General features: G+C 42.0%; 1 protein-coding gene across 1 annotated transcript in view; it reads right to left on the bottom strand.

The window, feature by feature from the left end:
• Positions 1-1095: 1095 nt before the first annotated feature.
• Positions 1096-25590, bottom strand: part of LOC137623408 (uncharacterized) — an 83873-nt gene continuing 59378 nt past the window's right edge. The window contains exons 4-9 of the mRNA XM_068354241.1: positions 7299-8330; positions 5950-6055; positions 5630-5843; positions 1953-2106; positions 1376-1447; positions 1096-1179 (exon numbers count right to left, since the gene is read on the bottom strand). Of these exons, the coding sequence (XP_068210342.1) occupies positions 1096-1179; positions 1376-1447; positions 1953-2106; positions 5630-5843; positions 5950-6055; positions 7299-8330 (1662 nt within the window). The remainder of the gene's footprint in view (positions 1180-1375; positions 1448-1952; positions 2107-5629; positions 5844-5949; positions 6056-7298; positions 8331-25590) is intronic.

Here is a 25590-nt window from a genome sequence, read left to right as displayed (position 1 = left end):
AGAGGAGAGGTTCCCTATTTGGTTTCATTTGTTTGTCTGCTACCCCCCAAAATTGGGGAAAGTGCCTTGGTATATGTATGTATGTAATAGTTAAATTTCTATCGATGTATTATCTTTGGGAGCAAATTTATAGTTTTTAAAGTAAAAATCCTTGTGCATTTTAGGTTGGGCAAATCTACTTGGACTTACGACACAGCCAATATCATTATTATTATAATTATCATTATCATCATTAATACTAGCTAAGCTATAACCCTAATTGGAAAAGCAGGATGCTATAAGCCCAAAGGCTCCAACAGGTAAATAGCCCAGTGAGGAAAGGAAAAAGAAATTAGAATAATTTAATAAGAGTAACATCAAAATATACATCTATATAAACTATAAAAAACTTTAACAAAACAATAGGAAGAGAAATAAAATAGAATAGTGTGCCTGATAGTAAAAGACCATGGTACAGAGGCTATGGCACTACCCAAGATTAGATAACAATAGTTTGATTTTGCAGTGTCCTTCTAGAGGAGCTGTTTACCATAGCTAGTAGCGACAGTCTTTCTTCTACCTCTTACCAAGAGGAAAGAAGCAACTCAACAATTAGTGCACTATTTAACCGCTTAAACTAAGAACGGTGTGTTAATCTCTTTGCTGTCAGGTTAATGAGAGAGGAATGCGATAAGAATAAAAAAAAACTAATACGACGTGAGAGAGAGAGAGAGAGAGAGAGAGAGAGAGAGAGAGAGAGAGAGAGAGAGAGAGAGAGAGAGAGAGAGAGAGAGACCCAATGTAATACTGCCTGGCCAGTCAAACGACCCAATAACTCTCTGGCAGTAGTATATCAATGCGTGTCTGGTGACCTGGCCCACCTGCTACCTTTACTCTACGGCTAAATTGTACTCGCATCAGACTAAAATTATTTGTGGTTTGATGTCCGATGTCTCATCAAGTGACAAGAATGTCCAAATCATGCCCTTGAAAAGAAAAAGGGCACTGTCCAACCAAATCACTTAAGAGTAAAATATGAACATCATGATAGCAGAAGATTACCACATTTCATCATCTAATTTGCAATCTTTGCTTCCTTTCCCCTCACCATTAGCTTCATTTTCTTATATCACACTGACTTAGCCAGGCTTGTAAGCTGGATCTGTTGTACAGCCCAAGCACAACTTCCAAGGCATATAGCTATACAAAAATTAGGTAAGATTCATTGACTAAAAAACAAAACATGGATTATAGGTGCATACTGTAATAAATATTCAAGTAGAATCATTCTCACAAAAAGAATGTATAGAATTTAATATTAACACAAATTTAAATTCAATGATAAAATGTACCATTAATATAACACACATTTGGATACAAAGTAAACTGTTATTACCAGTGAAATTTCTCCCGTGGCATTATTAGCATTACAGGGGTTCAATACAAGAGGCCCAGGCTTCTCTGAATCCTGTAAAAGAAGAGATGTTCAAATCAAGAGAAGATCCAAACAAAAATGTAAAATTTTTAAACTAATTCTATTGTTACTTGTCCAGAATTTTTAATACCTACCAACAGCAACTGATAACAATACTCCCCAAAATTGGCAGAGCAATTAAATTCTGATCAAATAAGAGGCTCATAAATCTAACATTTTGAGTCAGTCATTTTTGCTTTTATTATTCCACATACAAAAATTTTTTCTTTATCCAACTTACTTATTTTGTTTACATATCAGATAAATATTAGTCTTAAATAATGCATGAACAAATAATCGTAATTCTTCAATATTTCAATTTCTATTCATGTATCACCCCTAAGAGTTAATCTATGGCATCTCAAGTAAAAAGCCTTATCCATTGAGCAAATCTATTTGGATTTATGCCACAGTACCTAGATCACAGCAAGTATGAATAATCAGCCTTGATCCGAAAACAACTGCAGTTTGGAAGCCAAAATCGCTCATTTATCAATACCTCAAATGAACCTACAATATTTGGAGACCAACCTGAAGCCAAAGTTAACACTAATATAAAAACGTGAGAGTAGTGGACAGTCTGAAGCACAAAGCTTTCACATGATACACTACTTCCTTGAGGAGGTACTTCTGTAGGACTGATCACAGGTAATCTAAAATGCGTAATAACTTTAACTAAAAATAAATACAAGTTGAGTAAAACTGTGTTTTTATTGTTTATAAGACCTTCAAATATATAAATAATGTGTTTAAGATTAATAGTAACAAAATCCAAAAATAAAGTTTCACAAAGTCCAGGAACTTATCACCCCCATTACCCTTATTTCCTATGGAAATACTATGTTCCGTTAACAGATATCTCCAGGAACATAACCCTCGTGCCAACAGACTGTATTTCTGTAGGAATGATTACATGCAATTTGAAATGAATCCTTTTCAAGTTCACCGAAACATGAAGCCCATTTCTCTCTCATAATAGACTGCACGATACTTGCTGTCTCTATACTGAACCAAGCTTGATAAAACTAGTTTGGGGACAAACGTGGTGAATGGGATAAAATTCCCAGTCTACTTCCCCAATTAGAGTAAGAAAAGAATTTAATAATCTCAAACACATTCCTTTCCTATAATTTCTTCCTCTGAAATTAAAACTAGAGCTTTTGGAGGACAACTCCAAATGAGAGCAACGAATATTTACAAAGGGCAGGAGGCCTCCATTCTAAAGGACTTCTACACAATACATTTAACATGTTGCTGCCACATTACCCAAGGCATGAAAGGAATCTTCCCAATAATGGAACCTGGATAATTTCAGCATCCCCTTCGTACCTCTATCATCCCTCATGAATTGGCTTTAGTGCAAAAGGTGGGGCATTGGGGGCACCTCTTTTAGAGAAGTGGCTGGAGATTCTGGTCAAGTTTTAGAAGCTGCTGAAGCTTTTTTTAAAGCCAATTTTGTGAGACCAGAGGTCTCCCAACAGCTGTCTTTAAAAAGCCTGTGCCCCTCAAAGTAACTGCACAGTAGACAAGAGGAAGTCATGGATAGCCACCTTTGCATCTGACATAACCACTTTGCTGTACCAAGCCAATGTATCAGTATTCAACAAATCCTGAGTAGTAGTGAAGTATGTGACTACACCAAAGTACTGGTTTCCATGATAGCAGTCAGGGGCTAACAAGACTGTACTCTTAGTCTAGTCTCTCCACAAGCAAACCCCCTACCAATGCAGACATTGTGGGACCAACAACAAGTGTACAGTCTCACTTCCTTGGGCCAGTATAATCCAAGAAGAGAAGGCAGGAGAAGGGACCCTGCTCAATCGGCTAAAATGCTGTGAAATCTAGGGCAAGAATATCTGACATTTCACTCCTCATGTGAGGTCTGCGAGTCTCGAAGACAATGAAATGCCGATAAATTACAGCCTACTCCAAATTTACGAGATCCTTAGTAGCCTCTACTATAACATTTATGAATAAACAATAGAATAAACACTCAAAAATTATCCACCTCCACAGGGCTGGCTAGACTGGAGTTGGGTGCCATTGGGGAGTTTGAAACCAGACTCTTAATCCTTTTCAAGGGAGTACACCCTGATCAAGACCAGAGCAAGAACAGACCTTGAAAGGTTAAGAGCCAATTTTGACCCTTGAAGAGAGCCAAAGCATCAGATAATAGCAGTCATCAAGCCCATTCTTCATTCCATGGAGGCGTCTCCAAAACTGTTAAATTCCTTAATAAGGTACAAGACCACAAAGAATGACCATTCTGGAACCCATGCTTGAGGAGACACTAGTAATGTTTTGACAAGAAAAACTCTTTGGACCATAAGAAAAGTCTTACTGATTACCTAATCTGAAATAAAAAGCTGGTCAAATAATGTCAACATTTAGGGATACGGACACATTAGATATCTTAAACTTTGGTGAAATAAGTGGTACCTGTACGATAGCATTATTCTCTGGCTGGTGAAGTGCATATTCTGAAGTCATGATCACTAGTGGCGTTTTCAACCTTAAAGACATATTAGACATAGTACATCAATGAAGTTATGTTGAAATAGATGGTTGCCCTCTTTCATTAAACCCTTTTCTGGGAACATCAATAATGAAGGATCAGAAATGGGAAATTAAAGACTACAATGAGGTTTTCAGCTGATAGCTTCCTTTAACAGGAGAAGCAGAGGAACGATCCCTTTTGGCCCTTTTCTTTCTGCAACTTTTGTACTTTTCCAATCAGGAGGCAGACTACTCAGACCAAATCACAAGTAGAATTCATTTTGCATTTCTTTCCTCAGCATTCAGGACAGAGAAATTTGATCAACCGCAACTGACTCAAAGGCACCAAAAGGGTGACCTTCAAGACCAGGGAAAGTTCTCAGGCACACATGATTAGTCCCCAAAACTGACATGAAAAGGCACAAACACCAGGAAAGACGCCAGCGACAGATGTATCAAGGTCACCTTGTCCAAGAGCAAAGTAATAAAAGACCCTAGCTCCAATACACAAAGCACAGGTGGGAACAATGTAACCATACAACGTTGACAGACCCACGATATTTCATCAATTTGATTGGAATAAAAATATTAGAGCTAACACCATAAAAATGACGAGGGTTTGTAGTCATTCGTGTGGAACAAAACACTATGGTTTTAAGTATAAAGTACAGAATAAATGTGTAGAAATTAATAAAAATAAAAATATTTCACAAATTCTTCCTAATTAGGCTATACAATACAGGTACTCCTCATAAAACGACCTCAAACAATATTGATAAAAATGTCATTTTTTCTTTGTTCACAGCAGTGGCAGCTCAGTTGTGTGCATTTATGTACACATGATGCGTTCGATACGTTTGGCGGAGGCAACAGGCAGGGAATCTATCATATCAGTATTTAATACAGTTTATAGCTCTCTTAGCATCCAGTGTTCTTTCCTAAATCTCATGCTGCAGCATTCGATTGTGTAATTTTACTCCTACATAAATACGTATTATTCAATATGAGATTGTGTCAATAATTCATAAGGAAAATATGGCTTGGTTACAATTATTATCAAAAAAAAAAATAAAAAAAAAAGAGAGAGAGAGAGAGAGAGAGAGAGAGAGAGAGAGAGAGAGAGAGAGAGAGAACTAAGCAGATAATACTGTAGCCCCTAAAAATTAGAAAAAGGTTAACTTTAGATACAATTTGATTTGATAGGTTTTGAGGTGCTTATCTGTCTGTCTGCCTGTGTCTGTGAAGTGAATTTCAACAAAGTATATTTTTTTGTCGAATTTAATCATTCTCAAGGAAACTAAGATTTTGGTTTCTTCTGCTATATGTAAGTAATGTATATATTATATATATTATATAATACTAACGAGAGAGAGAGAGAGAGAGAGAGAGAGAGAGAGAGAGAGAGAGAGAGAGAGAGAGAGAGAGAGAGAGAGAGAGAGAGAGAGAGAGAGAGAGAGAATGAATGCCAATATAGAGGTATACGAAAAACACAAAATCTTGAAAAAAAAATTCACCGAGCTTCGTATGGCAACGTAGAATGTGTATACAAAATATTTTGTCAAAATTCCTCTTACTGACAGTTAAAGGATAATTAATATAAGTTGACTCAAACCAAATACATTTTCCCCTACAAGATAATGCAGTATTTCTTCTGTTATTGTGATTTTCGATAATTATTACATTTTCATATCAAACAAATTGTGAGCAATGGCATCTGTATAGATTCCACGAGTCACAAGACGATGTATCACTTCGCATTTCTGTCCTACCACAAACCTCACAGTGAGTGCATGCTTGTGTTTAACCTGACATTCACTCATCTCTACATCCGTTTTTCTCGTTTTTAGCAAGAATTCAAACATTTCAAAGAGTAAAAGACAATTCCAACATCTCGCTAACATAAGAAAATTCATTCAAATAATGAGTTCAGAAGTTGGTAATATCGGCAAATTTAGCGTTTTTAATAAAGGAGAGAGATGATGAAGAAAGGACCATCTCACCTAAAGAAGCATGATATTGAGCAAGGGTATCTTCATTTATGATTAAATCATGATAAATAACTTTATTAATATCCAAAAAAGGAACATGAAATTCATAATATATTATCTTTGTAAAAATAAAAGGAAAAACTTCAAACTTCCATATCTCAAACCTGTACTTATTTACCTTCTATTCTATAATTTCCCTTAGTTTCAAAGATATAACATTGAAATTTGTTTTATATGAGTAACTTCAAAAGACACCGTAGAACAATAAAATAAACCTTTTTTCCAATTTGGTTTCATATTTTTTTTTTTTTTTTTCTGAAATATAGGGTCAATTTTTTACCATAATGAAATATTTTATATCTAGCAAAAAAAAAAAAAATACTTTTTGTAAAAATTCTAGTCTATATACAATATAAAGTCTCAAGGATGGAGATAGAAATTGAAAAAACAAATTTTCTAGATAAATTGCCCCATCACATAACCAAAAGTCAGAGGCAAAAATCCTATGCAGTTTGGAGACGTCCCAGGTAACTTATTAAGTGGTATGAATGTCAAAGTCCTATCCTTACAAAAAGGGCATTAGCCGGCCGGCCCCCTTAATAGTAGTATTTTTTATTTTTAACCTGAAGGAAAAAATTTCTTACAACTAATGAATTTGTCCTGTTAATTTCATTCGTAAACTAAGATTTTATTTGTTGAAGGGGAGAAAGGTATGAAAAGATAGAGGTAGCGAGAAGTAGGTAAGAAAATCCAGAGAAATGGTATGAAGAGATAGGTAGATAGAGAGACTTGTATACCAAGTACTACACACAAAAATAAATTTTTGTGAAGATCTAAACTGTTTAAAATAAGGGCTGAGAAAATATTGCAAACTCGTCACCAAAACAAACCTAACGTACATGTGAAAACCTTGAAAACCTACAAGGAAAACAAAAATTTAAGCTTTTATTTATCCTGTACTTGAGAAAATTTTTTTTTAATATACCGTGTAAATATAGAAAAGCTATACTGCTTAAAGGATATGACTGAAAGATTATAGGTCTCATGACCAAAAGACAGGCTATTCATTGCCAATAAACAAATAAAAAAGAAAGCTTTACTATAACCTCTACATCCTAAAACAATAAAAAAGGCTTATATACTCTTTACTTTGTAAAAGAAAGCGTTAAAGGCATTTGTGTTTTATAACATGACTGAAAATTAAGGATACTAGTCAAAATAAGAGAATAATAAGATTTATGGCCATTTCGATAAACGTCGGCTTTTTCGGTCCCTATCTCATCATTGTATGAGGAGTACCTGTATCGATTAATATTGTTGCCAAAAAGTCATAATATAGAACTAATAATTACAGTACCTACCTCAGCAGATGTCCCCACTTTGATTTTTTTCCCAGAAAAGAAGTGTTCTTCTTCGGAGACATTTCTGGGCCTCTTCCTTTCTCCTTTTAGAGAAACACTCTCTCCATGCATGGAAGAAACCACACATGATGTCCTGGGCCTATGCCTGGGGCATAAAGCAGATGTTTCCATTTTTATTTTCTTTCTTGAAAATATTTCGGTTTCTTGAGATAAACTTCTGGACCGCTTTTTTCCTTGTGTTTTTGTCACCTGACTTTCTTCTTTTCTATATAAAATGGTCTTTTTTGGCCTACCTGGCCCTTTGTTTTCAATCTTTTTAGGCCTACCTGGCCCTCTTTTTTCAGTCTTTTTTGGCCTACCTGCCACTTTCTTCCCTACTTCCCTTGGCCTTCCAGGACCTTTATTTAAAGTCTCCTTAGGCCTGCCTGGGCCTCTTTTTTCAGAATTCTTTGGCCTACCGGCGCCTCTTTTTTCAATTTTCTTTGGCCTACCAGGGCCTCTTCTTTCAATTTTCTTTGGCCTACCTGGGCCTCTTTTTTCAACCTTCTTTGGCCTACCTGGGCCTCTCTTTTCGACCTTTGGCCTACCTGGACCTCTTTTTTCAACCTTTGGCCTACCTGGGCCTCTTTTTTCAACCTTCTTTGGCCTACCTGGGCCTCTTTTTTCAACCTTCTTTGGCCTACCTGGGCCTCTTTTTTCAGTCCTTCCCACAGACTTTGGCCTTACAGGCCCTTTCTTTTCTACAGCCATTGGTGTTTCCAGCCCTTTAATTCCACTCTTTTTTGGCCGGCCTGGGCCTTTATTTTGTTTTTTTTCCCCCCTTCCAAGGCATTCTTCCACCTTCCTGGGCCTTTTCGGATACCTTCTTTCAACAGAAGCTTCTTCATCGTCGTACTCCACCCGTCGCTTGTACGTTGTTTTTTCGAGTTGCTCGAAAATAGGGTGCTTCTTCATGAAAAAATCTTCCGGCGAAAATTTTCCGGGAACATCAAGTTCGGGTGAATCCACCCAGATACTATGAATATATTCCACCTGTAAAGAAAATTGAACATGCTACAGAATGAAAATAAAATATATATATATTAAAGTATTCTAAAGGTTTCAACAACTTGTATTTTTTGTAACATACAAACCCGAGAACTTGAATAGGAGTATAAACCAGTCTTTAGAAATAACGGGACCAGCTATCACTCCACGAAGGGCAAGCTGAAGCAGGTGGCAAAAAAGTTGACAATCCTAAACCTGTTGCTCAATCCGAAGTTGAACGTTGTTCAGGAACAGTTCTCTAGCAGAAAGGAGAAGGATGACCCACTGACAATAGAAATTAAAGAGCATCTAGCTGCCTACCATAGAGTGGCAACTCATGTAGAAAAGAGAAGCCTAGAAAAGGTTTCCAAATGTTGTCTTCTTGAGCAGGTTAATGTTTGCAAGTCATTTCAGAAATATTTTAAGGCCGAATAAATCATCGTCATCTCCTCCTAAGCTTTGACGCAAAGGGCATCTGATAGATTTCGCCAGTCGTCTCTGTCTTGAGCTTTTAATTCAGTATTTCTCAATTCATCATTTCCTACTTCACGCTTCATGGTCTTCAGCAATGTAGGCCTGGATCTTCCAACTCTTCTAGTGAATTGTGGAGCCCAGCAGTTATCTATTTGAGAAGCCTTCAATACTACTGAAATTGGCCAAAAGGAAGCTCAAAGTGATAACAAAAGGAGGCAGTAATCAAGAAAATTAAATTTGGAAAATACAGATTTAGGAAAAGCAAAAAAAAAAAATTATTTTTGGTATCGTAAGTTGTGTTAATATTTGCCATTTTTAATGTGTTTGACATACTCCTCTGCCACAGCACCACTTCACTCTGACTTTAGCTATGTGTCCTCTTCAATTGCACAAAAAATATGCTTATTGTCTCAAGATTTTTGTGATCAACCTATTTTGAAGAAGTTTCATTTCTTCTACTTTACCTTGTTTTGAGTATTGTTCTCCTGATCTTGTTGGACAGGAACTTGAGTTAAGATCTATTACATTTCTTATTCCTGATCTAGATATTAATCTCTAGCACAGTGGTTCAATTAGTTCATTATGCATGTTGCATGAGATTTTTTTGAATTCTGACCATCCTTTACATTCAGATCTTCGGAAGCAATGAACTTTATATTGTGAAGCATTACTATATAACCAAACTGGCTAGATTTCTGACCTGAGGAAGGTTAATGTACTTTGGCCCTACAGAGGAGCGAAAGTAACAACTACTGTTCATCCTCCTATTAACTACACGAGCACACAAGTTCCGAGATGTTAGGCAAGACATCCATTATTCGAAAATAGCCTTTAGTGAATCTCAATCCTAATGGATAGTGTGCCCAACTTAATGCATCTATAAGATTAATGGGAATGTATACATTTCTCCCTTCTTCCTCTCAAAAAGAATTATGGAGACACTTCTATACAACCCATATAAAGAGAATGCACTCTATTGAGCATTGTTCATCCATTCCAGCTCTATAAAGGTGTGTCTGTTAGGACCCCCTGAGAGAAGAAAATAGAAAAAGGCCGGAATATCTACCTTTCATTCTTGGGTTTATACCACAAATGCTATCTTAAGAAGAGATGCTTCCCTCTGGGATGGGAGTTCTCATTTATGAGAAACTTTTGTGGAGATTGGTGTCTGGAATCATTCCCAGATACACCAGTCTTCTGGGAGGGAAGTAGGAAAGACTTCCGCAGGTTTACCTTGTTCACTGGATCTTGGTAAAAAGACTTCAGAAATTTCGGTGCTAATGCAAGGTTGCCACCAAGTCTACCAAGGTCAGTCAGTCGTCCCAAAACGGAGGAGACAAGCCGATCCTGTGACACCAGATTGGGTGTAGTGGAAAGAGAAACACAGTGCCCTGAACTGGTCTTTCTTGTTTGTCTAGACTGACTCTTCCAACTTTTCTAGATGGATGGTTTGGGCCTGGAAGTATGTGTCCTTTAGGTCCAGTGTGCAAATGAAGACCTGAGGTCTTAGCCCTTGTTCGAACTCCAACATGGTGTGGACATCGACCCAAAGGGACAGCTACTTGCGGATCCTTTTGCAGGGGATATTGTTGACATCTTGACTCGTGGCGTGAAGGATTGGATGCGATACCCTTTGTAAGAATTCTTCCCTGAGAGCTCCTTCAACTAACAGAAGGAAGGCAATGCTTAACCCTACCATGCACCCTGATGGGATAGATGCTATTCCTTAGAATAGAATCAATCTGGCGAATGTTAATCAATGCTTAACGGTTGGGTATCGTGGTTACTATGCAGTGGGAGAGTGCTCACAAGTAGTCCCCTGTCGAAGAGCCATTGATGAGGGTTGTCGATCGTTTGTTGATCACTTTAGTGTGATGACGAGCGGCCAGTAGCAAGAAGCATGTTGTATACCTTCTGATCTAGGGAACTAAGGGCAGAAGTTGACTAGTAAGTCCGAGTCATGAACTGCTGGCGAATTGCCGATGATCGGTGAATCGGCGGTCTGGGAGCCGAGGATGGTAACTGACAGGCAGATGAAGGCTGTCTGGTCAGTCAAGTAGGTTGGCGATAAATGAGTTGGTAATCTGCTTTGAGAGCCCTGAGACACACCAGAATGGTTTAATGATAGTCAGATGGTGATGGTAAGCCACTGGTGATCAGCGATTGATCGCGGACCTGTGATCGGTGAGCTACAGATCAGCAAGCTGACTATGGTCCCTCATGGTTGGTCAGAGATCACCAAGCTGACTATGGTCCCTCCTGTTTGATCAGCTAGCCGAGTTCAATGATCGAAGAAAGATAAGCTGCCCATCGGTGATCTAGTGATCAGCAAGCTGATGACTGGTTATTGACTAGCAAACGGTGATTGGAACGCTAGTAATCTGAGATCGCTACTCATTGGAGGGACAAGAGGTCAATGATCAGCGCTGAGCTAGCAATTGGCAATCTGGTGATCGGCGACCTAACAATCAGCAAACCGTGAACTAGCCATGAGCAAACAGTGATCTAGAGATCAGTCTGTTGATGCTTTCCTGTTTGCCGACGGTGGTCTTTCAAGGAAACAGAAACCTCAGAAGACAGGGACCAAGGATCCCCCATGGAAGATGGAATCTTCGTAATATTGAATCCGTCTGTAAAGCCTCTTTCCTCTTTTCCCAGGGGGCCATGTTATGCATTTGCAGAGAGAGAAATGGGGCAATGGTGACCTATCCAAAAAGTTTTATTCCTTTTTTGAGCCTATTGCACGAGTGTGTATGAGAGTACTGGAGCGATGGCATACAGGATGATGCTGGTGCTCAGTTTCTGCTGAAGCGGTTTCTGGTGAATGCGCAACAGAGCACTGGAGAGCAGGAAAGCAATGGTGCGCAAGTTAAGTGCTGGCTCTCTGGCAGGATATGGCACATTGGATCTGCGAGCACTTGCTCTTTGGCAAGAGCTGGCACATTGAATCTGAGACCGCAACTGCGCAGGAGCGCACTGCAAAGCGCGGAAGTGCGCTAGTGAAAAGGCAAGCACTGGCTCTTTGTGAAGAGTTGGCGTATTGGCGAGAGCAAGTGAGGAGGGTGCTGTGTATGGAAGGGAAGGCGAGCGCTGGCACGCAGTAAGGCATCGTGTAGTTTTGTGCAGTCTCCCTAGAATGAGCAGAAGCGTCTAACTGGTTGCGCAAGGGCGGGTGCATTGGCGCTCGTAGGAGTACTATTGGCGAGCATGCAAGACGATCGGGGCGTGCGCAGGAGACGATCGGGGCGTGCGCAGGAGACGATCGGGGCGTGCGCTAAAGACCATCGGGCCCGCGCAGAACTCCATCGGGGATCGCGCAGAACTCCATCGGGGATCGCGCAGAACTCCATCGGGGATCGCGCAGAACTCCATCGGGGATCGCGCAGAACTCCATCGGGGATCGCGCAGAACTCCATCGGGGATCGCGCAGAACTCCATCGGGGATCGCGCAGAACTCCATCGGGGATCGCGCAGAACTCCATCGGGGATCGCGCAGAACTCCATCGGGGATCGCGCAGAACTCCATCGGGGATCGCGCAGAACTCCATCGGGGATCGCGCAGAACTCCATCGGGGATCGCGCAGAACTCCATCGGGGATCGCGCAGAACTCCATCGGGGATCGCGCAGAACTCCATCGGGGATCGCGCAGAACTCCATCGGGGATCGCGCAGAACTCCATCGGGGATCGCGCAGAACTCCATCGGGGATCGCGCAGAACTCCATCGGGGATCGCGCGGAACACCATCGGGGACCGCACAGAAGACCATCGGGGACCGCACAAGAACAAAGGGGGAGGAAAGACCATTGGGGGAGGAAAGACCATTGGGGGTGAAACGCCAGACCATTGAGGGGAAAACGCAAGACCATTGAGGGGCGGAGCGCAAGACCATTGGGGGAAGGAAACGCAGGACCATTGGGGGAGGCACAGGCAAGACCATTGGGGGAGGGCATTGCCGTGCGCGAGGAAGCCATTGACGCGCATGCGGGGAAGACCATTGGCGCGAACAGAAGCAATGGTGCGCATGATACTGCTTTTAGGAGAGAACTGGTGATCCACAAAAGAGTACAGCAACTAATGACACCCATGAGGGCTGTTGGACCAGAGAGCAAACCTTAGCAGAGTGATCCTCCAAAAAGGGGTCTCTGAGTGGCCTCTCTCACGAACAAGAGAGGTGAACACTCCGTAGGAGACTTGCCTAAGACTGCGCTTCGCCCCTGAAGGAAGAAAAACTCAGCAAGGGGGGAGAGAAGTCTGGGCGAAGGCAGCAACAGCAGTCGGAGACGATGAATTTATTAAGATGTGAGTTCTCCCTTGGAAGGGAAAAACAACTTCACACCTGGGGAGGAAACTTTCCCCCAGGAAAGAAAGTTGTCCAACCCCTGGAGGCGAACCTTCTGGTTAGCGTCCTAAGATGATCTGAAGTGCTGGTCATGTTGTCACGGGCGTACTTCTAAGAGAAGCGATGATGCCCATGACGACGTCCTGAGGGACGGCAGTGACTACAGATTCCCCAGGCATGAACAGAACAGCTCTCCTTTGTCGGCACTCTTGGTCAAACAAAGAAAAAACTGCATAGTTAACTAGGAAAAAATAAGATTAAATATTTAACAGAAAATTCCCTGGAGAGGAAGTCCGAAGAGGATCCCCGAGGGAACAACATAAAACTAAGTATTGCGTCCTCCCTTCCCCAGTCGACATCCACGGGAGAAGGGGGAGTGGAGTAACTGTAATAAAAACCAGAATTTCAATTATTTAAATCAGCTAAGAATATTCACTAATAGTGAGAACCACTGATCCTTCGAAGGGAAGTGTTCCCCACGAAGAAAAGCTGAAAAGTTAAAATTACAATTATAATTTCACTAAAAATAATTGACACAAACAAGAGGAAGCGCAACCTGACCTGCGAACGGGAAAGGTGCTCTTCCCAATAGAACACTGTTGTTGAAAGGTGAACGACCGTAGTCAAACTCTGAGAGGCCACAATCCCTTCGCTCAGTAATCCATGTTTCCCATAGGAAAAGGGGAAAGGCGAAGACAATAGTTGAATGAAGAGGGACCAGGCAATAACGATTCCCCAGTGGCGGCCGAGTCAATGGTTATATGCCGATGGGAAGACCGATGGACCAGAGAAGGAGAGGTCATTCCCCACGAAGTGGAACTGTGTTCTTGCGCAAGAACATATACATATACATATACATATACATATACATATACATATACATATACATATACATACACACACACACACACACACACGTACACGTACACGTACACGTATATATATATATATATATATATATATATATATATATATATATATATATATATATATATATATATATATCACGCACAGCACAAACGCTGAAAAGGGAACTTGTCACATTTTTATACACATTTTTTGGCTCAAGCCATGTCGTCCTGGTGGAAGGTTCCTATAGGTTGCCTCTTTAAGGGATATTCCCAGAGAAATCACCTTTTGGTCTCCAGAATTCTAACTCCTGGCACGAATATCCTTAAAATTTCTCTTAAGGATATTGCATAATATCAGGGTACGTATATCTTGATACGACACATGGCAATCTTCACCCCGAATAGCGTTTTCGTTTTGAGGGGGGAAAAGTGGCAAAAATAAAATGGGAGCCGTTATCAAGGTACCATTCCTCCCGTACTACAATTGAGTACCTAGATGGCGCCTACTCCTTTTTTCGTAGCGATTTTGCACAGTGGTATTCCCTGTTGCTGTAACGTTTGTGTTCGACATCTAAGGATTTATCATGCAATCTCCAACTTCTTCTGCCTCTGGAAAGTTGAGTATTTATTCTTAACTGTATAATTTTTGGCTCCTGCTTCACAGAGAAATTAGAATAATTTGAAGTGTTCGGAGCTTCACCGATCACAGGAGGCACCATGGGCGCTGTCGTTCATAACGCAGGTGTTATTTAGTTAGCTGAACGACACTTGCGGTTGAAATAGCATGAATATTTATGAAGCTATTCAATTAAGATTTTACTAGAAAGTTCTATATTATGTAGATTGTACTTATTAGTTTCGGCGATTTAGGTAACCGAACCTCACCCCGCGCTAGCCTACGCGCTTTAGTTTAATTTCGTACATGATATAGAACGACATTCCTAGTTGTAATAGCATTAATAAAATATGAAGCTATCTAGGCACAATTATACTTGTAAACGTATACATAATTTTGCATATATTTCCTCTTCCTATATCGATCATATGTTACAAGTTTCTGCGACTGAGGTAGCCGAAATCTCGCCCGGCGCTAGGCTACCTAGCCTAGGCGCCTTAGTATACTTTTATACATGTTCCCCGTTTACCCTCGTGTATCATTTTATCAATTCATGAGTAAATATCTCCTAGAATTATTATATAACTCGATACTCGTCTCCTGCGAAGATTTAAGGGTAATCCCTACTTCCTTCTGAGTGCCGCCGTAGGCGACAACCCTATCTTGGTCTTGCCATTGAGTAGACACTCCGGCTTGACTAGGCTTGTGTTTTCTGTCTCTTACCTTTGCCGGCGGATAGGCGGCTTTGGTTTCTCCGACAGAACATCAGAGTATTCAGTCTTTTTGCCGGCGGCCGAGCAGCAGGGTGAGTAGTCACTCACCTGCTAGCTTTCAGCTGCAGGCATAAGAGGCTATGCATCCCTAGGCCGCACTTGAAGTGGTTGTAAGATGCCGCCACCTTCTCCACTGCGGTCTAGAAGACTAGTCCTGTGTCAGCAGACCCTCGGCTTAAGAAAAGATATTCTTCTACCACCTAGGATGGCGCCGACACTGAAACGAAATTTCTCCCCTGTTGGGAGGTGGCAGCAATTCTGCCAAATTGCTGCCTACTCCTAACACGGCTTTGGCAGACCCTAGGCTCAAGAATAATTTCTTCTGCCGCCTAGGATGGCGCCGATACTGATATAGTTTCTCCCTTTCCCTGCATCTCTCTGTCCTTTGGTGATAGCCTAGCCGTCGCAACCCTTTGGCCATCGTTCCACAATCTCACCGCTTGCCGGGTAGGTTGTGGTGCCAGCCGGCCTCCTACATAAGCAGCTGTATAGTCACTCAGTCTTTCCCTTATGGACACAAGGCTCCGGGAAAGGTTGTGCCAGTGGGCGACGGCTGCCGGTGGGCGACGGCTGCCGGTGGGCGACGGCTGCCGGTGGGCGACGGCTGCCGGTGGGCGAAGGCTGCCGGTGGGCGACCCCTTTTCTATCGAGTGTTCTTGAGTCCTCTCTTGGATTGCCATCCACATCCCCAGAGCTGGCAGTGCCCAGCAACGGTTGTTGTGGTTGGATGGAAGCTTGAATGATACATTCTCCCCTATCATATGAACCCTCATTCTGGAAGAAGGCAGTAAGATCAAGTACTAACACCCTTATTTATTGTTAATAAACAATAAGATAGCCCTTCACTCCATGCTTTCTCTCTCTCTCTCTGTCAACTAGTGCCGCCAGGTACTAACCCACCTGTCGACAGGCATGCTGGGCCGGTGCCGCCAATACTGGCCTAGCCAGCAACATGCAGACTGAACTACAGTATATGACTATACAGTAGCCAGTATATTGGCAGCATAGATCATACTGCAGATAGAAAACTATTGTATACAGTAGTTATTTTCCAACATACGCTGTGTATCCTTGCACAGTCTATTGTTGAGACCAATAATATATCGGAAGAAAAATTTATTTCAATACACTGATAGCTAATCAGTTAACACTTTACCCCAGAATATTTAAGACCTTAGGAAGGGTCAGTGTTAAGATACACTTACTTAACCCTAGGGGTTAGAACCCTTCCCTTGGGCTTCCTGAATAGGACGACTATGGCTTTAATTTTGGGGGAGTTCACAACAATTGGCTGGACAGTCAACGCATGTATCTTTCCTAGTTCCTTTCTAGCTTGACTATCCTAAGCTATAATGGTTAAAATATTAATAGTAATATTTTACATATTTGTTTATCATATGAGATAAACTACCGCATACTCATTTAAATTTCCACTACTTACTGGACGACCTGGGGAAGTGCGAAGTCATCTTCGGCAACATCAGAAGCAAGGACTTTTGCGGCCACAAAGAGTGCAGAGCTCATGCCCTCTGCACTGCCACTAGAGAAGCCCCACGGTACTGGGACCCCTAATGCTGCAATATTTTCTGGGCCTTGGTTACAGAAGGATTTGACAACCCCAAGTCAGCGGAGTCAAGGGATGCAGCACGAGAAAAGCTGCGTAAATGGGTACGTTGGTTCCAGAAGAACTCACGGGACTGTACCTTCCTAACGAAGGATGCGCAACTTGCTGTTCCCAAAAGTATGAATTGAACCTGTCATACCCCAGGCACAACCCGAAATTCCATGCGTCCAGATTGCCGTCGAAACGGAAGTCTGCGACGCATCACAAGGCATGGACATCCATCAAGAGGAGAGGATGTCTGAAGTGTCCTTGGACCCTAAGAAGGATCTTCTCAAGGAATATCACGAGGAGTCTACATTGACTCCTGAAGAAGAAGATGAAGTTTATTCGGAGTCCCTTCCGTCGGTGCCGGCTCTGAATCCGTTACTCTCCATCAAATGACATGAGACAGGCACTGGCCAATCTTACGGTACTGATGGAGAGCATTCGCAAGCAAGGTGAAGAAAGGGAAGTGAAACTGGAACGAGAAATCGCCCGACTCTCTGCTTCCCGTGGGTCTCAGAAGAGGCTCAGAGTTCAAGACCTACCAACCTGCTCCGAAACTAATCTCTAAAGATAAGCAGAGTACATGCCAATCACCAACAGCACCCTTTATTTTGGAGAAGTTGGGAGCCGTCCCTATTGACAACATTCACTTCTGGCCAAGCTTCAATGCTTACCCAGACTGCTTCGTTCGTCTGAAGCGAGAACCAGGGTCGAAGGTAGCCTAAAGCAAGTGGGCTACACTAATTCTAAATTGCCCGCCCTCTACAAGAAACATCCTACCTTTCTTGCTCTAGCTTCAATAGCCTTCCCCTTTACATCGAAGGCTCTTAAAGCCGTTGTCAAGGCAATAGAGGCAGGCAAACCTTGTCCTACACTGGATGAGTGTAGACTTTTGTCGTTAGCCCTGCCCATGGAGGATAAGGATTGGAAGGAAGTCCTGCCCATGGAGGATAAGGATTGGAAGGAAGTCCACCTTACCTTCTCGGTTGGGAAGTTGGAGGCAGATATCGCTGGATGTCAGTTCAGTGAGAATCTCCCAAAGCTGTCAGACTTTCTCTTGCGTAGGGAGCAAGAAACAAAAGAGAATAGCAGCATCTCTATCCCTACAGAATTGTTTGGAGATTAGTGCAGGCTTAAGGAGCACCCCAGATATCAACATGGACATGGCAATATGCACGTAGCTACCTTGGTAAAGGATCTGTACGACTTTATTGAAGCCAGAAGGGAATGTAGAGTTCGTGTTTGCCTCAGCAGCTGTGAAACACGAACCCAGGAATCTGACAGCTTCCAATATCTGGAACAAGAACTCTTCCCATGTGAAGTGGTCAAGGAGGTAGTTGACAAGGCCGCCACGGAGAATAGAAACCTTCTCCAGAAGTGGGGCATGTCATCTAAAAGAAAGCCTTCTCAAGAAGAGAGTTCCCAGCCTAAGAAGAAGACTAAGAGACCTAGATTACCCTCTCAGCCTGTCAAAAAACCACATCCCACAGTCACCGTGACCGCGGTGCCCCAAGTGGTGGCACAACCGCACCACTTATCAGATGGTACCTCAGCAGCTGGTTGCCCAGTCACAAGCATTTAACCCTACCTTTGGGAAGCAGACCACTACCTTTCGTCCCAAAGATAGACTCTAGATGGGGCTCCTCAAAACACCCCTCACAAGGTACGGGGGGTATAGGAGGACGCGATCAGGGAAGTAAATCCTATGGAAAACAGAAGCAATGAGATGTTTCAGGTAGGAGGGAGGCTCCAACAATTTCAGGATCGTTGGACCTTCGATACTTGGGCCCAAAGCCTAATCAAGAACAGACTTGGATAGAGGTGGAACAAAGCTCCACCATAATTTCCTCAATTCTTCCAACACTCCAGCCCCTACTGGAAGAATGTACCCTAAAACTATTGAGCAAACGGGTAATAAGGAGGGCAAAGTCCATCAAATTTCAAAGAAAGGCTATTTTGTGTTCCCAAGAAGGACTCAGACAAACTCAAGGTCATTCTGGACTTGTCGCCACTCAAGTTCATCAAGAACAAGTTCAGGACGTTAACCCTTCAACACATAAGGACCCTGTTAACAAAAGGGCCGTACATAGTCTTGATAGACCTGGCAGATGCTTACTGGCATATTCCAGTCAACCGCCCTCTCTCCTCCTACCCATAATTCAGGCTACAGAAGAAAAAGTACGTCTTCAGAGCCATGCCCTTCGGACTAAACATAGCCCCAAGATTTTCACGAAACTGGCAGTCGTTCAACTATGCCTAGAAGGCATTCAGGTAGCAGCGTGCCTGGACAACTGGCTGGTGTGGACAGCATCCAGGACAGCTTGTCTGCAAGCATCCAAGAAAGTGATCCAGTTCCTGGAACATCTGGGATTCAAGATCAACATCAAGAAGTCTCGAGTTTCTCCAGCTCAAGAGTTTCAATGGCTGGGAATCCATTGGAACTTGAAGTCACACCATCTCTACATTCCCCCAGGGAAGAGGAGAGAGATTGCAGGATACGTCAAGAGAATACTGAAATCTGACAGGATCTCAAGATGCCAACAGGAAAGAGTACTGGGCTCCCTCCAGTTTACAGCAGTGACAGATCCAGTGGTAAAAGCACAACTAAGAGATGCGTCAGGAGTCTGGAGAAAATACACATCAAATGCTCGAAGAGATCAAAGAAGACCGATACCGACCTTACTTCAATCACTTCTCAAGCCATGGTCGAAGGCCAGGAGCCTGAAGAGGACTGTGTCCCTGCAACCACCTCCACCATCGTTAGTTATCCACATGGATGCCTCGACGGAAGAATGGGGAGGTCACTCCCATCAACGTTAAGTCCAAGGGACCTGGTCTTCTCTATCCAAAACCTTTAACATCAACATTTTCAAGGCCATGGCAGTCCTTTAGACGTTGAAGAAACTCTCCCCTCGCAGATCAGCCTACATCAGACTGATCCTGGACAGCGAAGTGATAATGAGATGTCTGACCTATCAAGGCTCGAGATCGCCCCACATCAACCAAGTGTTATTGGCCATCTTCCGCCTGGTGGAAGAGATAAGATGGCATTTATCAGCAGTTCACCTTCAAGGGTTCCGCAATGTGACAGAGGATGCTCTATCCAGGCTCAAGCCGATAAGAGTCAGAATGGTCCCTAGACACAGACTCATTTTCATTCATCTTGCATCACGTCCCAGAACTGCAGATCGACCTCTAAGCAACGAGGGACAACAAAAAACTACCTCGATATATAGCCCTATTATAATTATTACTATTATTACAATCCAAGCTACAACCCTAGTTGGAAAAGCAAGATGCTATAAGCACAGGGGCTCCAATAGGGAAAAATAGCCCGGTGAGGAAAGGAAATAAGGAAATAAATAAATGAAGAGAAAAAATTAACAATAAATTCTAAAAAAGTAACGTCAAAACAGATGTCATATATAAACTATTAACGTCAAAAACAAATATGTCATATATAAACTATAAAAAGACTCTTGTCAGCCTGGTCAACAAAAAAGCATTTACTCCAACTTAGAACTTTTGAAGTTCTACTGATTCAACAACCTGATTAGGAAGATCATTCCACAACTTGGTAACAGCTGGAATAAAACTTCTACAGTACTGCGTAGTATTGAGCCTTATGATGGAGAAGGCCTGGCTATTAGAATTAACTACCTGCCTAGTATTACGAACAGGATAGAATTGTCCAGGAAGATCTGAATGTAAAGGATGATCAGAGTTATGAAAAATCTTATGCAACATGCATAATGAACTAATTGAATGATGGTGCCAAAGATTAATATCTAGATCAGGAATAAGAAATTTAATAGACAGTAAGTTTCTATCCAACAAATCAAGATGAGAATCAGCAGCTGAAGACCAGAAAGGAGAACAATACTCAAAACAAGGTAGAATGAAAGAATTAAAACACTTCTTCAGAATAGATTGATCACTGAAAACCTTGTAAGACTTTCTCAATAAGCCAATTTTTTGTGCAATTGAAGACAGTCCTTGTATGTTTCTCAAAAGTAAATTTGCTGTCTAGAATCACAACTAAAATTTTGAAAGTCATACAAATTTGAAGAAACATTATCAATACCGAGATCAGGATGTTGAGGAGCCACCGTCCTTGACCTACATACAGAGTTTTGTTAGGATTCAACTTCAAACGAGGACCCTCTAGCGTAGGCGACTGGAACAGATGAAACCGGATTTACCTGTTCCCTCCGACCAATCTCCTAATGAAGGTCCTCAACAGGCTGAGATCCTTTTGGGGAACAGAAGCTCTAGTGGCTCCCAAGTTGCCAAAGAGCAACTGGTTTCTTCTGGTATTGGAACTACTGAAGCTGAGGCTGATCCCTCTTCCAGAACCAGCACTATCTCAACAGGTCCAGAAGTCGACTGTCTTCGCTTAATCACAAAGAACTCAAAACCTTCATCTTATGATTTTCTCTCCTTAGCGGTAAAGAAAAGATTTGGGATCTCATAGGGCAGTATAAGTCTAAGTCAACTAGCAGACAATATGAATCGTCTTGGAAAAAGTGGGTTGCTTTCGTCAAAGCAAAAGGACCAAAAGAAATATCAATGGACTTATCTGTCCTTTATCCACCTTCATAGACAAGGTCTGGCAGCCAACACAAATACGTGTAAATCTGCTCTGACTAGACCTCTGCTATACTCCTTCCAAGTAGACCTGTCGAACGAAATCTTTAACAAGATCCTAAGGCATGTGCTAGACTCAGGCGTGCAGCCCTTCCGATGCCCATTTCATGGTCCCTGGACAAGGTCCTACACTATGCTTCAAAAGTGAACAATGAGGATTGCTCTCTTAAAGATCCGACTCAAAATGTCATTTTCCTGTTCGCTATAGCCTCGGGGGCTATAGTGAAATAGTGGCCCTATCCAGAGATGAGGGCCATATTCATTTCACAGAAGCGCGAGAACCGAATCTTTTTCCTGATCCAACCTTTCTCGCCAAGAACGAGCTACCCACTAAGAGATGGGGTCCCTGGAGAATCTGCCCTCTGAAGGAAGATGTTTCACTGTGTCTAGTGGAATGTCTAAAGGTCTATCTTCAAAGAACTTCAGATTTCAGGCGAGGACAGCTCTTTAAAGGAGAAACTTCAGGATCAAAATTATCCCTAAAACAACTGAGGGCAAAGCTCACCTACTTTATTCGCAGAGCAGATCCTGACAGTACACCCGCAGGTCATGATCCAAGGAAAATTGCTTCATCACTGAACTTTTTTCAGTATATGGACTTTGAGCGTCTTCGCTTATACACTGGATGGAAGTCATCCAGAGTTTTTTATAAACATTATGCAAAACAGGTGCACGAACTGAAGCATTATGTGGTGGCGGCAGGTAGTGTGTTAAAACCTGTAGTCTAGTGCTGCGACGAACAGTGAATTGATTGGGACTCGCAATTTTTGGGTAAAGTTATTGACCCTTCCAGTGCAATACTCAAGGAAGTGTCACCATGGTAACACTAGAGCTTGTTCAAATTAATTCAGGTGGAGAAATATACAGATAACACCCGTGCCGAGTGTACTTTACTCAGTGTTGATAATATCCAACATTACAGAAACTATACTAGAAAATTCATTAAATTTTCAAGTTCTAGTGTGGCACTAATCAATTTTTCCCTTTCAGATGAAAAAAATTTTTCTATATTATGTTGACTGGGTATATTTCTCATTACATATATTAACATATATTACACATGTTACTTTATGTTTGTCATTTATTGTTAATAAATGGATATCAATGTGTAATTGCATTTTATTTCGCCCTACAATTGATAAAATAAAGTATAAGCTAGAGTTTTTCTAACCTAAGTAAAACTGCATAATATTGTATGTCTGGACGATATAGCTGATACTTTTGCTCCAAAATGAGATACAAACAATATCTAGTGATGCCGTTCCGATACATAATACAAACAGTGAGACTCTTGTATATCTAGTTGATGTTATATTCCAACACAATATACAAATCGTGAGACACTTGTATGTATAGTTGATGCTATGTTCATTCCTACATTATATGCAAACCTTGAGACCCCTTTTCTACCTTCAAGCATGACTCTTCCCTGCAGGGGGGCAGGAAGCACTAACATTGTCTATGATTAGTAGTAATGACGTATAACGGTAACGTCTTATGTAACAATGGTCTGGATGACAATAGGAAACTTGTCCCAAGGTTGAGGCACCTATAAAAATCCACAGATACTGTACTCTCTATTAATTCTCTGGTATATTTCCATTAGGACGACATGGCTTGAGCCCAAAAAACGGATTTTGAGCGAAGCGAAAAATATATTTTTGGGTGAGATAGCCCTGTCGTCCTGAGGGACCCGCACTCCTTCTCTATAGAAAGGGCCTTGGCAGGATCCCTCCCAAAATTACTATATCTTTAGCACCATGCTCAATGCTACAAGGAATAAGCGCCATCTAGATACTCAATAGTAGTACGGGAGGAAGGGTACCTTGATAACGGCTCCCCTTCTATTTTTGCCACTTTGCCCCTTCGAAACGAAAACGCTATTCGGGGTGAAGATTGCTATGTGTCGTATCAAGATATATGTCCTCGGATATTATGCGATATCCTTAAAAGAAATTTTAAGGATATTCGTGCAAGGAGTTAGAATTCTGGAGACCTAAAGGTTAATTCTCTGGGAATATCACTGTGGCCAAATATCTCTTAGAAAGCTACCTATAGGAACCTTCCATTAGGACGACATGGCTATCTCACCCAAAAATAGATTTTTCGCTTTGCTCAAAATCTGTTATATATACATAAACCTGAGGAATGTTATGATATATATATATATATACATTCAAGAAAAAGTATATTAAAAGACAAAAATTAATGACAGTCCAGAATAGGCGAGGAGAGTCCATGGGTAATCTACCCTCAAAGATGAAGAGCAAATAGTGAGGTCTATGGCTGAATCAGAACTGTGGTAAAAATCATGTCTTGTAGGGGAAACATCATTCATTAAAGTGATATTCATGTCAAGCAGTTGTTCTACTATAAAACTCCATCAATCACAACGTTGTTCTCCCCATAGTGTGTGTCTGGCATTAAAGTCCCCCCTCAATATGAAGGGTTGAGGAAGTAGGTTTATTGAGAACTGCAAGTCATTCAATTCTAGCTGACGAGGATTACCATGTGCATCCTAAAGTCTATTTTCTAATGTTGGATCTAGGTAAAGAGAACAAATAGTGATCCATTTGTCAGAAAAGATTCAAATTGCACAAGCCTGCAACACAGAATTCAGGTGAATAACTCGGAGATTAATTAAGAGACTTGCGAATTATTATGCCTGTGCCTCCCTGAGCACGAGCACCTATTAGGGGTAGAGACCTATAAAATGAAAAATTATAACTTAAACTCTGAGTAATATCTACCAATTTAGTCTCCTGGATACAGATTACAAATGTATTATGTTCTTTACACAGAACCCGAACTTGCTCTCTATTTGTAGTAAATCCACGGATGTTCCATTGGATGAGACATTATTTGGTTTTTCTAGTTTTTTTGGTTATAATTTGGGAATCTGAGACCTAGAGAGAGATGTTGGGCCTTCAGTTGCCCTTTGTTTTATTTTTAGTACTTTATCCTGATAACATGAAGGTGAAGGGGGAGGAAGGGGGGACTTTTGTCTAACAGATTGTGCCTCCATTTCCTCACCGTCATTGGATGGATGAATTGTTATGACAGGTAATGGTACAATTTGGTGTGATGAATTCTCAATATCTGGCATTAAGAACTCATCAAGATCTTTAATTGATTTGGTCACAAATGTAGGGGCTAAGAGAGCCCCATTATGAGAGGGTTTGTGAGCCCCACCAGAGGGGGGAGGAGGAGTCTCACCAGAGAGGCAGGAAAAGCCCCACCGGATGAGACAGGAGCCCCACCAGAGGGGGAAGGAGCAGCCCACCAAAAGGGACCAGAGGAGCCCCACCAAAAGGGACCAGAGGAGCCCCACCAAAAGGGACCAGAGGAGCCCCACCAAAAGGGACCAGAGAAGCCCCACCAAAAGGGACCAAAGAAGCCCCACCAAAAGGGACCAGAGGGCCCCACCAAAAGGGACCAGAGAAGCCCCACCAAAAGGGACCAGAGAAGCCCCACCAAAAGGGACCAGAGGGCCCCACCAAAAGGGACCAGAGAAGCCCCAGCAAAAGGGACCAGAGAAGCCCCACCAAAAAGGACCAGAGGAGCCCCACCAAAAGTGACCAGAGGAGCCCCACCAAAAGGGACCAGAGGGGCCCCACCAAAAGGGACCAGAGGAGCCCCACCAAAAGGGACCAGAGGAGCCCCACCAAAGGGACCAGAGAAGCCCCACCAAAGGGACCAGAGAAGCCCCACCAAAGGGACCAGAGAAGCCCCACCAAAAGGGACCAGAGGGGCCCCACCAAAAGGGACCAGAGGAGTCACAACAAGGGGGGCACAAGGAGCACGACTAGAGAAGTCCCCAGAATTCTCCACTGCACCTGTATAAGATTTTTTCCCTAATAAGTCTTTTGCACGTCCAACACTGATGTGTTCTGTAAAGGATTTCAGCAATGCCTCTTTCACTTTCTTCAATACAAGGCATTCTTTACCAAGGGCC

Source organism: Palaemon carinicauda, chromosome 30, assembly GCF_036898095.1.
Source record: "Palaemon carinicauda isolate YSFRI2023 chromosome 30, ASM3689809v2, whole genome shotgun sequence".
NCBI classification, from domain to species: domain Eukaryota; kingdom Metazoa; phylum Arthropoda; class Malacostraca; order Decapoda; family Palaemonidae; genus Palaemon; species Palaemon carinicauda.
This window is presented reverse-complemented; position numbering and strand designations above follow the sequence as displayed.